General features: G+C 51.4%; 1 protein-coding gene across 1 annotated transcript; it reads left to right on the top strand.

Annotated features, from left to right (window-relative positions):
* Positions 1–556: 556 nt before the first annotated feature.
* Positions 557–2640, top strand: ID3 (inhibitor of DNA binding 3). Its single transcript, XM_080656986.1, has 3 exons — positions 557–1414; positions 1534–1616; positions 2152–2640. Exons 1-2 carry the CDS (start codon positions 1115–1117, stop codon positions 1591–1593), a joined length of 360 nt encoding a protein of 119 aa, XP_080513112.1. The 5' UTR covers positions 557–1114; the 3' UTR covers positions 1594–1616; positions 2152–2640.
* The last annotated feature ends 8835 nt before the right edge of the window (positions 2641–11475 follow it).

Raw genomic sequence — 11475 nt, 5'->3', positions numbered from 1 at the left:
TGGCTTGCCTTTCCATAGCAGAAAGGGATAGACAACAGAGCTTATGGTATCACCAAACTATTGTTTTCTGCATTGCATAGAGCTTTTTGGAGAGTGGGGAGAAAGGAGGAAGCAAGAGTTAAGAGATTCTTGCTGACTCCATGGGGGGCTCCTAAAAGGTTATATGGAAATCATCCCTTCTGTCACACACACACACACACACACACACACACACACACACACTATTCAAAACCCTGTCCAAAATTCTATTCAAACTCACTTCCAACACATAACTAGGCATATATTTGGCTCCTTATGGAGTGCATGGGGCCAGAAGATGGGAGCTCTTTTCCTTCCCCAGGCAAAAAACATGGATTCAGGCTTTTTCCCCCCCTTCTTTTTCTCCCCCCCTGTTGCTCAAATAGTGTTTTTTGCTCAAACCCCTTCTCCCTCCTCCTTCTGTAATCTCAGCGCCTAGCCCAAATCTGTTTTCTTCATTGTAACCTCAGCTTCACCGCAATTAATTTTTTTCCCCTCTGGTCACAAGATAATTCCTGACGCCAGTGAGTCTGGAGGTCAGACAACAGCAAATTGGGGAACAAGGCGGCACTAATTCCTTACAAGTTTCCCTTGAAAAATCTTTTGCTTTAAAAAGAAAGAAAGAAAGAAAAGCTTCTTTGCTGTTCAGGGATTTATGACCTCGGAAGAACTGTGGGTTCGAAGTAGTGTTGGGCTGTGGGTGGACTGGCAGGGGGGCAGGGGAGCTCAAAGAGTCTGAGGCGCTGCCAGGAAAAGGCAAATTCTTAAAGTTAATGGTTTTAAGTGATTTTTGAAATCCTTGCTGGCAATGAGGCCCGCCTCTCCCCAGTATCAGCGCTTCCTCATTCTTTGAATCCACGACTCCGCGGTATTCGGCGTCAGACCAGCCGAAGAAAGCCTGTTTGCAATTTAACCGCGTTGTGAACGCCCAGGGTCGGCGGAGGAGGGGCCTCGGCGGACTGTTTTGCATAAAGGGGCGTGCCTTCTAGGCAGGCTCTATAAGTACCGGCCGCGGCGAGCGTCCACACAGAGCAAGCTGCTGTAGGAATTTCTTCGGCTTATCCGACCTTGGGCACTTCCAACCTCATTCCTCAACATGAAGGCGTTAAGCCCGGTGCGTGGCTGCTACGAGGCGGTGTGCTGCCTGTCGGAACGAAGCCTAGCCATCGCGCGGGGCCGCGGCAAGGGCCCGGCAGCCGAGGAGCCGCTGAGTCTGCTGGACGACATGAACCACTGCTACTCGCGCCTGCGGGAGCTGGTACCCGGAGTCCCGCGAGGCACTCAGCTTAGCCAGGTGGAAATCCTGCAGCGTGTCATCGACTACATCCTCGACCTGCAGGTGGTCCTGGCCGAGCCCGCCCCTGGACCCCCAGACGGCCCGCATCTTCCCATCCAGGTATGCGTGGGCGTGCTCGGGAGCAGGGATAGGGCTGAGGTCGAGGGCTGGGATGCTGCTGGACCCCTCGAAGTCCCAAGTGCCATGCTTAACTTTTACCTCTTTTTTTTTTCTCTCAGACAGCGGACCTCTCTCCGGAACTTGTGATCTCCAACGACAAGAGGAGCTTGTGCCACTGACCTGGCCGTCCTGGCGCCTCCAGGTGAGTATTCACACCTTCTCGGGAGTTGTGGGGATGGGGGCGCGGTGCTGATTGAACAGTAAATCTTGGAACTGGAAGGCCTTTTAAGGGACTATACGCTCTCTGTTTAGAGAACCCAAGGCCAGAGAGGGGCAAGTAACTTGACCGTGGTCACATCAAATGAATGACGGAACCAATTTTCACCCCTGTGTGCGTTTCAACCTTAAACGCACGTTGCTATTGCCCTCCCTCAGTGGCCAAAGATCCAAGAAAGGACGCGCAAGTCCGACTAAATAAAATAGGCGTTCAGTTAGTAGTTTGGAGTCGTAAAGGGAGCCCTCCCAACTAGTGTCAATTCCAAGAGGGAGGGGTGGTGCAAGCTCCGCCTGTGGTCCTTTGGCGCCAACTGGGTGGGGGTAGCGTGGGGCGCGGAGTTATCAGCTGGAGGTAGAGACCAAGTTTCCTCCCTGGCGCCGGCCAGTCTGCGGACGGCCCCCGCCTCGGCGCGCTCGGCGGAAACTGACGGCTCTCTGGTCTTTTTTCCTCCCCCACCCAGAACGCAGGTGCTGGCGCCCGTTCCGCCTGGGACCCCAGGACTCTGTGGCCGGAAGCCCAAGGGCATGGATGGACCCCAGCCTCTCCCTGCCCACTTCACTTCCCAAACCCCTGCCTCGAGGCTGGACCTGGTGCCCGGGAGCGAAGGACTGTGAACTTAGGTGGCCTAAAGAGCCAGAGCAAGCTCTGGGCACCGACTGGGCAACGTCACCCAGCCCCACCCCACCCCCAAGTTCTAAAGACTGTCAGTGTGGAGGGGTGTGTGGTGGGGAAGAGTGGCTGCTCCAAACTCTGCCAAGGCCAGCAGTAGAGCTGGTCTTCTGGTCTCGGAAAAAGGCTCTGTTGCCCTGATTATGAACTCTATAATAGAGTATATAGCTTTTGTACCTTTTTTGCAGGAAGGTGACTTTCTGTAACCATGCGATGTATGTTATTAAACTTTTTATAAAAGTTAACATTTTGCATAATAAACGGTTTTTAAACACTTGTGTATATAGTTTGATTCCATCAGTGCTAACATTCTCACAAGGCTGAATTTAGGTTAAATAAATGTTCCTGGAGCCTGGGAAAAGCATTTATTCTCTTAAAAGAGAGATGGGAAAATTCGCAGCTAACAGTGGGGTGGAGGGGAAATAGTATAAGGGTTCAGGGCGGCAGCTCTACATTCATTGAGGGTGCAGAGACTATCCTGGGCCCCTGGCTCCTCACTTGACAGATGAGGGATGGCCGAAGAGGGGCTGTGACCCAGCACTAGATCACCCAGCAAGTTGGGAGCTCAGGATAGAACTCAGGTCTGCGGTCCCAGTTAAGTCCCTTGGGGTTTTGTGCTACAGAGGCAGATGCCTGTGGCCTTCAATCCATTACTTATTCACGCCTTTCTAGCAGGGGATGTGGAAGAGCAGAGCCTCACCTGGTGACCAAGCAGGTGGTGCTTCACAGACCCACTTCAGAGATGAACAAACGGGCCACTGGGTCTGGTTTCACTTCCCTCCTCATGCGCTCTGGTTTGGCTTCCTCTTGGGCTTCCCAAATTGGGAGACAAGGGAGAGGGGTTTCTTCCCTCAAGTCCCCAAACATCCTGATCAGGATTTCTGGAGCTGGTTGGGAAATGCACCAGTCTCTCCTCTACCATCAGGTAGTTGGAGACTTTGACCCTGAACTGGGAATTGGATAAAGAGGCCCTCCAGCCTCATTCCTTCTGGCATTCCCTTCCCAAACACCTGCATTGGGAGCCTTCTCTGAGAGCAAGCATCTTTATTCCTATTTCAGAAATGGAGAAACTGAGGTTCAATGGATAATGGGTCGGAGCCAGACTATCACAGCCCCTTGAGAGGCAGAGATGGAATTTTAATCTTAAGTACAGTGACTAACATGGTGACAGGAGCAGGGCCTGAGACTGGATATTCCACCGGGCCAGGCCCCCAACCCATGCCCCTTTGCCCCCTACCTGGCAGCTCCCCAGGTGGGTTCCACAGGCATCTGGCCTCACTAGATTCCCGTTTATGATATGATGTCATCTGTGTGTTGGCTGCTGGCATGAATTAGTTCAATATTTCATAACAAACAGCTCACGTCATCACCGCCCATTAACGCCTTAACCCTGGTGAGCTTTCAGGGGTGAACAGGGGCATGTGGTGGGGAGGCAATCACTCTGTCTTTGCCAGCCATCCTCCCAGCCAACCAGTGGTTCTCAACCTGTTTTCTGGTCTCCTCTGATGATCTGATGGAAGGTATGAACACGCTTCAGAACATAAAACACATACAACTTTGCAGAGCAATAGCAGATCTCCAATCCCCTGGGAAGCCCTCAGTCTTCATATGAGGAACTCTTACCTCAAAAGGAGAGGTACAAGACCCAGGCTGGGTCTGTCTACCTTGGATCATTAGTTGGGTAGAGCCCAACTAATGGGCTCCAGTGCTGTACTGGCTCTGGAGACAGCCACACCAGGGTGCAAATATTTGCTCTGCCACATACTGGCTATATAACTGAGCCTCAGTTTTCACATCTGTATAAACTTGCTGATCTTGAGGACACATTACACCATTAATTGCAGTAGAGCCAGGCACTGAACTCAGCATTCTGTACCTTTTTTTGCCCCAGTATGCAGCTTCCTGCTTGCTCAGAAGTTTGGGGCTGTGGAATGCTAGAAAGAGCAAGCCACTTCACCTCTCTAAGCCTCTCTCCTCCCTTGCCCAGCAGCTGGTGGTTCTTTTAATGCTGCCTCCCTGGACAGAAGATAATGGTGGGAAAGTTCTTTGAAATGCATCACACACCTACAAGGTATTATTAAGCTAATTCCAAGGAAATTGCCTGTTAGGTCTGCTGAGACTGAGCTGTTCAGGTGGCTGAGACAAAAGCTGAAACCAGCACACCAATTCATTAGTCCTTAGAGAGTGAAAGCAATTTAGCCCTAAGGTCAGAAAACGCTGAGCGTAGTGTCTTCTGTCATAATCACCTATGCAGTGCCTACCAAGTGCCAGGCTCTGTTTTATCTTAAAATTTTTCTAATCCTTATCAAAATCCATAAAAGCATCATTATTTCCACTTTACAGAGAAAACAGACCCAAAGAGGCTGAATAACTTGATCCAGGTCACACAGCAAGGATTTGTAAACCCATCTCCATCTAGCTTCAAAGCCATGTTCTCGCCTCTGCTCCAGGCCAGCTCTTTGCCCTCACCATCCCCTGGGCCTGGCACAGACTTGGTCTCCAGAGGGTGCTTGCGGAACAAAAGACCTAAGACCACCCTAGGCCTCCTTTTCATTTGTAAAAGGATGATGCTACCGCCCTTGCAGGTTTTGGTTCATATGAAAGATAACACGCCTACAGCATCTACCAGGCTCTCTGAAATACAAAGTTCACTCTTAATTGCGTGTCTTAACGTGCAGCAGCTCTGATATGCGGACATTTGGAAGAAATTTTTACTTTGTAAAAAAAGCCCAACCAAACACCCACACAAAACATACAAAAGAACAGACTTGGAACAGGCAAAGTAACTTGCCCGCGTCCACATAGCTCTTAAGCCACAAGACAGGGGTTCGAATCCATGTCTGTGACACGGGACATGGTGGTGCCCACTGGAGAAGGCCATTTATAGAGCTCCTCCGAGCCGGGGATGCGCTGGACAACCTTCAATTATCTGTCTCCCAGGCCTCACCACCTCTCACAGCCACCACTCTTCTCCATTCCCCAGGCTACACCCTAAAACCTCCTGTCGCTCCTTCCCTCAGCGATGCTGCTCAGGGTCCCCTCCGGCCGCTCCCTGCCCAGCAAGAAGAGAGCCACTCGGCACGGAGGGCTGCTCGCAGGCGGGCAGGGGCGGAGCCTCGGCCACGTGGCCCCGAGCCGAGCCCAGCGGCCCCGCCCCCCGGTCCGCCCCCGGCCCGGGGACCGCGCTCCCCCCGCGGGCCCTGGGGGCCGCTCGCAGGTGTTCGCTGGCGCCCGGATGTCTGAGCTCTGGCTCCGCTCTGGCTCCGGCTCCCTCCGCAGCTTGCGGGCGGGGCTCCCAGCCCATCCGGAGTCTCGCGGCGCCCCCGCCGCTCTGCCAGCAGCGTGGCCTCCCGGTTCCCAGCCTCCCAGCCTGGGGGGCCCCCCACCCAGCGGAGTCGCTGACCCAACTGCTCTCCCGCTGCCCCCAGCTGCGCCCGGGCCGCTGCAGCCTCGGCGCGCCCCCACCCTGCTTCCTGCCTCGGCAGTTTTGCAGCTTTGCCCAGGCCGAGCGGCGGCCCTGGATCGCACCCCGTTCCTTCCTTCCTTCGGTCAGGCAACTCGCATTCCTCGAGCGCCTGCGACGTGCCCCGCACACGGCCTCTCTGACCTTCCTGAGTGTGGCCGAGGCCCACGGGGGTCCTGCGGGAAGCCTCTGCTCCCCACCCCGACCTCCCTCCCCACCCGCCTCGGTCTCCTCTCTCTGAGGTCCTATTGCACTCATAGAGTTTAGGATTTAATTGCTATCTGATTATTTCTCCTGTTAGGAGTCAGTTAGTGGCTGGGCCGGGGGGCCGGTTTGTGACCAAAATCAGGGGTCATTCTGAAAGAGTGAGGGCCAGAGTTGGGGTTCAGCCTGACTGAGGCGGAGTTCGGGGGTAAGTGTGGGCAGCAGTCAGTCTGTGGCCAGGGTTAATAGGGTGTGAGGGTTAGTCTGAGTAGCTTCAGTGGCCAAGGTTAGTGAGTCAGTCTTTGGGTAGGGTCAGTGGACGGTCTGGATCAGGGTAGTAAGTCACCCTGAGACCAGGATTTGGGGGTTTCCTTTGACAACCCATAAGGGGGAGGGGGGCGCTGTAGCACATCCTCCATAGTCTCCCCCTGCATCACCGAAGCGGTGGTGGAGCTGACCTGCCATCCGGGGACCCTCCCTCTGCTCCTCAACACTATTCTGCTCCTGCCTTGGGCCAGATTGTGGCTAAAGCGAGCCTAGACTGGCAGTAACACCGGAGACCTTGGGCTTCCCCGGACCCAAGCCTGGAGCCACCCATATTTAACAGTGAAGTAGTGCCCTTCCTTTTCCCTTGTCATTTGTTCATAAATCTAAAGTCTGTCCGGGATGGGAGGGCCCTTAGGGGTCCTAAGTGTGATCGGAGAGGGGAAGGAGCCTAGTCAGGGACACACAGCAAGTTAGTCCCGGGAGGACTAAAACCCACGCCTCCTGGCTTCCCGTGATACCCTGCCTCCCCTGAGCAGGGGTCGTTATTCCCCGTTAGAGATAGAAGGCAGAGCGGAGGCCTCACCCACAGCTCTCACAGAGGGACTGCAAGGGCTGGTGGGCTGCACGGCCCCTCCCCCTGAGGCTCTGGAAAAGTGGAGGCAGGGAATGGAGATTCCCTAAGCCAGGCATTGTCTCCTTGTCATTGCCACCCAGCCCCCTCCCTCCCTCCCTCCCCTTCTCATTAGGAGTAAATGAAACAAGGGTGGCCAAGCATGAGTTTGGAAGCCTGGGAGGGGAGAAAACACTTTTTAAGAACTGCTGGGGAAAAGCTTAGCTGGTTTCTTATGGAAACATATGGAACTCATTATCCTAAATCGAGGTGGTCGCTGGCCAGCTGGCAGTCGGTTGGTTTGGGGCTGAGTGTGTGTTGTGTGGCAATGAGGGTACCTAAGGCGCAGCAGACTCCCCAGATAACCCGCCCACTCCCTGACCCAGGTTCTTCCTAGACGTCGTTTTGTTTTCAGCCTCTGCCGCCTCTAGTCTTTAAAAAGGGGGGAGAGGGAGAAAGGGGTGTTCAAGACTGGGATATGGGACCTCTAAGTTATGCAGGAGGAGATGAAGACTTGGGGACCATCAGGACAGACAACTCCCACCCCCCACCCCACCCCACATACCCTGAGTCATACCAGGGGCCCTTGGCAGGGTTTGCTGTGGGTCCAAATGTGTGAAGGGTTGATCCCAGCTTCCATTGAGGATTCATCCAGACGGACCTCCCGGGACCTAAATGTTGGACCTGTATTCTATCAATTATATTTTCCACTACAGATTTGACTCCGTATACAAAGTGAGTGGCAAGAAAGTGTCTATTTGGTAACAGGGCGGGTGCGGTGGGGTGGGGGGCTGCCTCCATTTCACCCCTGTGAGGTCACAGATATGAAGGGACCACCAAAGGTCACCCTGGAGTAAGTGTCAGAGCCCAGGTCTCCAACACAGCCTGCACATTCAGAGCTGTTGCCGTCTGCTGCTCATTTAACACTCCGTACAAACCGATGGGTCATACAGAGTTGGCCTGTCCTAGCCACTGCAGCCCTCCTGGAACTTTCTGTGAGTCTGAGAGTCAGAGAGATGCCGATGGAAATTCTAGCTTTGTCCCGCATCAGCTATGCCACCTCAGGTAAGTTACTAACGGTCCGAGCCTCACATGATTTGCAGTGGGGATTAAATGAGAGGACATATGTAAAGCACCTGGCACTTGGTAGGTGCTGGCTGTGTGACCCCAACTTCATTCCTACAACTATGGAGCTGGCTGGGCATCATTGTCAGATTCCTAACATAATTCCTTCCTCAGTGTTGTTGGCATAATCCAGTCACAGCACCTCAGAGTGGCCTGGCCAGCATCTGTGCTCCTCGGAGCCCTTTCAGCCGCACCCAGGACAGCCTGGTGCCTTGAGAAATAGCACAGGACGAAAGGGGGTGGGGGGCATGGCCTGCACTCCCAGGCTCCGCTGCCGTGGCAAACTCTTCACCCCTCTGAGCCTCAGTCTCCCCTTCCCCCCAATAATACTGCCTGGAACCTGTCCACAGAGTGAGGATTTAGTGAGGAACTGATGTCAAGCACCTAGAAGGCTGCCCGCATGTGGCCGGCACTCAGTAAGTCACAGCTCTTCCTATTTCACAGATGGAGAAACTGAGTACCAGAGTGAGGAAGTGACTCATCCAATGTCATGTGGAAAGATTCCCGCACAGTGCTCCCAGCCAGGGCCCAGCTGCTACCTTCTCATTATTGGGATTTGTCATTACTTCATGGCAAGTGTGTTATCAGCTGGTGGAAGGACAGAGCTTGAGACCTGGGAGTCTGCCCAGGCTCAGCCTGATGCAGAACCAGCTCACTCATGAAAGCACCCCCATCTAGAAGAGAATGGGGGGTGGGAGTGGGTGACCCAGAGGCCAGAGGACCTGGAGGCCAGAGATGGTACAATCATGGGCACGAGCGGCAGCTTTGTGATCAGACAGACCCTGTGCTCAGATCTGTCTCTGCCACTTCAGAGCTGTCTGAACAGCTTTCTGAGCCTCAGTGTTTCATCTGGAAAACTCCAAATAGCAACTGTTTATAGAGTTGTTGTAGGAATGAAGACAACAGAGGTAGAGAACCTGGCGCAGGTGAGCTGCTAGTAATTGGTAGCCCTTATAATTGTATCACGAGGAAGTCAGGCGGCTGCTTCCTCATCATTCTCAGCCCAAATCTGTTTGTAAACTTTCAACCGGATAAACAATGGATAATATAGGTGTTCTAATATTGGCTATTGAAATGTCTGTGTGTGCCCAAACTCCTCTACTTACTAGCTGTGTGAACTTGGACAAGTTACATAACTTCTTTTGTCCTCAGTGTCTGCATCTATAAAATGGGGGTAATAAAAGTCTCTGCCACAGACAGTTGTTGTGAGGACTGAATTAATTAACATATGAAGCTCTTAGACTAGTGTTTAGCACATGATAGCGACCCCCAAATGCCAGTTGTCATTCATTCTCTTAGCATTTTGTGTTCTCAGACCTTCTATAGCCATCTGTGCTTTAATATAAAACCATGATTCTCTCTCTCTCTCTTTTCTTTTTTTAGTAAAATTGACATCTCAGGAAGATGTACAGATTTTTATCACATGGCTTTGTGAGACCCGGCACCCAGCCAACTTCTCACACAGTCACACGTGTGCATGTGCATGCACATACGCACAGAGGCACACACTTTGAAGGCCGTGCTACGCTATGCTGCTTCCCAAATGGGCTGAAACAAGCTCTCTTGCCTTGGAGAACTGCCTGCACTCTTCCTCCCACTCCTCATGCTCTGTGGAGTGAGGCAAGAAAGGTGCTCACCTCTCAGCAGGAGCGTAGTCCTTGGCAAAACTGACGGGGGAGGAAGTCCTGGCTCTAGCTCTTCACCTGAGTGTCAGAGGCCGGGTCCCAGCCCTGACGCTCTCCCCTCCTTACTGTGCAACCCTGGGCACATAGTTTCACCTCTCTGAGCCTTGGCTTCTCATCTGTGAAAGGCAGCTGACCATGTCTACCTTGCAGCATTTTTGTGAGCATTAGAGAAACACATAGAAGTGCAAGGCACAGCCTGGCCGGTGTGGCTCAGTGGTTGAGCATCGACCTATGAACCAGGAGATCACAGGTCGATTCCCGGTCAGGGCAGATACCCGGGTTGTAGGCTTGATCCCCAGTGTGGGTGTGCAGGAGGCAGCCGATCAGCCGATAGATGATTCTCATCATTGATGTTTCTATCTCTCTCTCCCTCTCTGAAATCAATAAAAAGATATTAAAAAATAAGTTCCAGGCACATAGTCATTGCTCCATACATGAGAGCTCTTAAAAGCCTGGCTGGTTTTATAGTTCTGTAAAAGCTATCTTTTCTAGATTCTTTAGTAAAACAGGGCGATGGTCTCTGTGCCTTACATAATCCATATACTCTATTGCTTTATAACACATCTATTACTCCAATAAAGGTGGGGGTTTTTTCCTTCTAAAATTATTTCATTTCATGGTTTTATTCATATTTTACAATGTCTGGGCAAGTCATTGGAGTCCTTTGGCCTCAGTTTCCTTATCTCTAAAATGGGAAAATACCTTCCTTACAAGGTGGTTTTGAGAATTCATGAGATGGTGTATGTAAAAGGGCTTTGTAAACTGTAAAGTTGAACAAGTGTAAGAGATTATGTTTTTGCACCCCCACCCCCCCTTCCCTCTCACTAGGCAGAAGTCCTCAAAGACAGGAAGGAGTTTTATGAGCCTTTGTATCCTCAGCATTGAATGTGTAGTAATAAGTTTAATAGTAATGGTGATATGGTGATAGTGATAAGAACTTTTATTTCTTGAACACTTAACTGTGTGTGGAGCTCTGAGCTAAGTGCATTTAATGGAAAGGTGAGTGATAGACATTTAAAAATGTTTGGTTCCCTCTGCTGATTAATTAAAGGTGAAGCAGCTGTTTTACTTTCTCTTGGGCAAGTTCTGCCTTCCATACCACAAGCAAATGAATTCCTTTTGTGTGTTTATTTTTATTTTTTAAATTTTGGAGACAAATTTATTTTATTCTTGGGTCTTATACATTGTCTGGCCAGTCCAGAGGAGTAACAATAAGAGCAATCTTTAGTTTCTTTATTTTTAAAATGGGGCTAATGATCAACTTGCCTCATGGAAATGTGTGGCATAAATGACAGTGACTTTCCCTTACTCCTCTCCCATCTATACACACCCTTCCCTCGGAGAAGATGGTGGCAACAGGGCAAGATGATTAAACTGGGCAGCAGAGAGCCGAGTCCCTTAACCATTTTTTTCCTTTCGGCACAAGGTGGCAGGTCTTTCTGGAGTAATTCCCCAATTCAGAGGCCCTCCAAGTCCTGCCTCCTTCAGAAAATCTCCCTTATCTGCCATAGCACCCAAGATTCAACTCCCCCAAATGCCACATGCCCACCCCCTGTAATTATGTGTTGCATATTCCAAGTAGATACAAGTCCTGGAACACAGGGTTATGTGTCAATGGTTTGATTTCTGTTTTTCCAAGCATTTTCTTATATCATCTTATTAAATCTTGTATAAACCTTTCAAAGTCCCCAAGTCACAGATGGGGCAGCTAAGGCCCAGCGAATTGAAGGCCTTGTTAAGGCCGCAGAGTGAATGACAGAA

The sequence above is a fragment of the Plecotus auritus genome (assembly GCF_963455305.1).
Source record: "Plecotus auritus genome assembly, chromosome: 2".
NCBI classification, from domain to species: domain Eukaryota; kingdom Metazoa; phylum Chordata; class Mammalia; order Chiroptera; family Vespertilionidae; genus Plecotus; species Plecotus auritus.
Note: the sequence above shows the minus strand (reverse complement) of the source record. Positions and strands in the feature narration are given on the sequence as shown.

Bases quoted from the DNA above. Each gene is read 5' to 3' on its own strand.
- ID3 (XM_080656986.1), top strand. From the start codon at position 1,115: ATGAAGGCGTTAAGCCCGGTGCGTGGCTGCTACGAGGCGGTGTGCTGC. The intron at 1,415-1,533 runs GTATGCGTGGGC...TTTTTCTCTCAG, and splicing joins GCCCGCATCTTCCCATCCAG to ACAGCGGACCTCTCTCCGGA.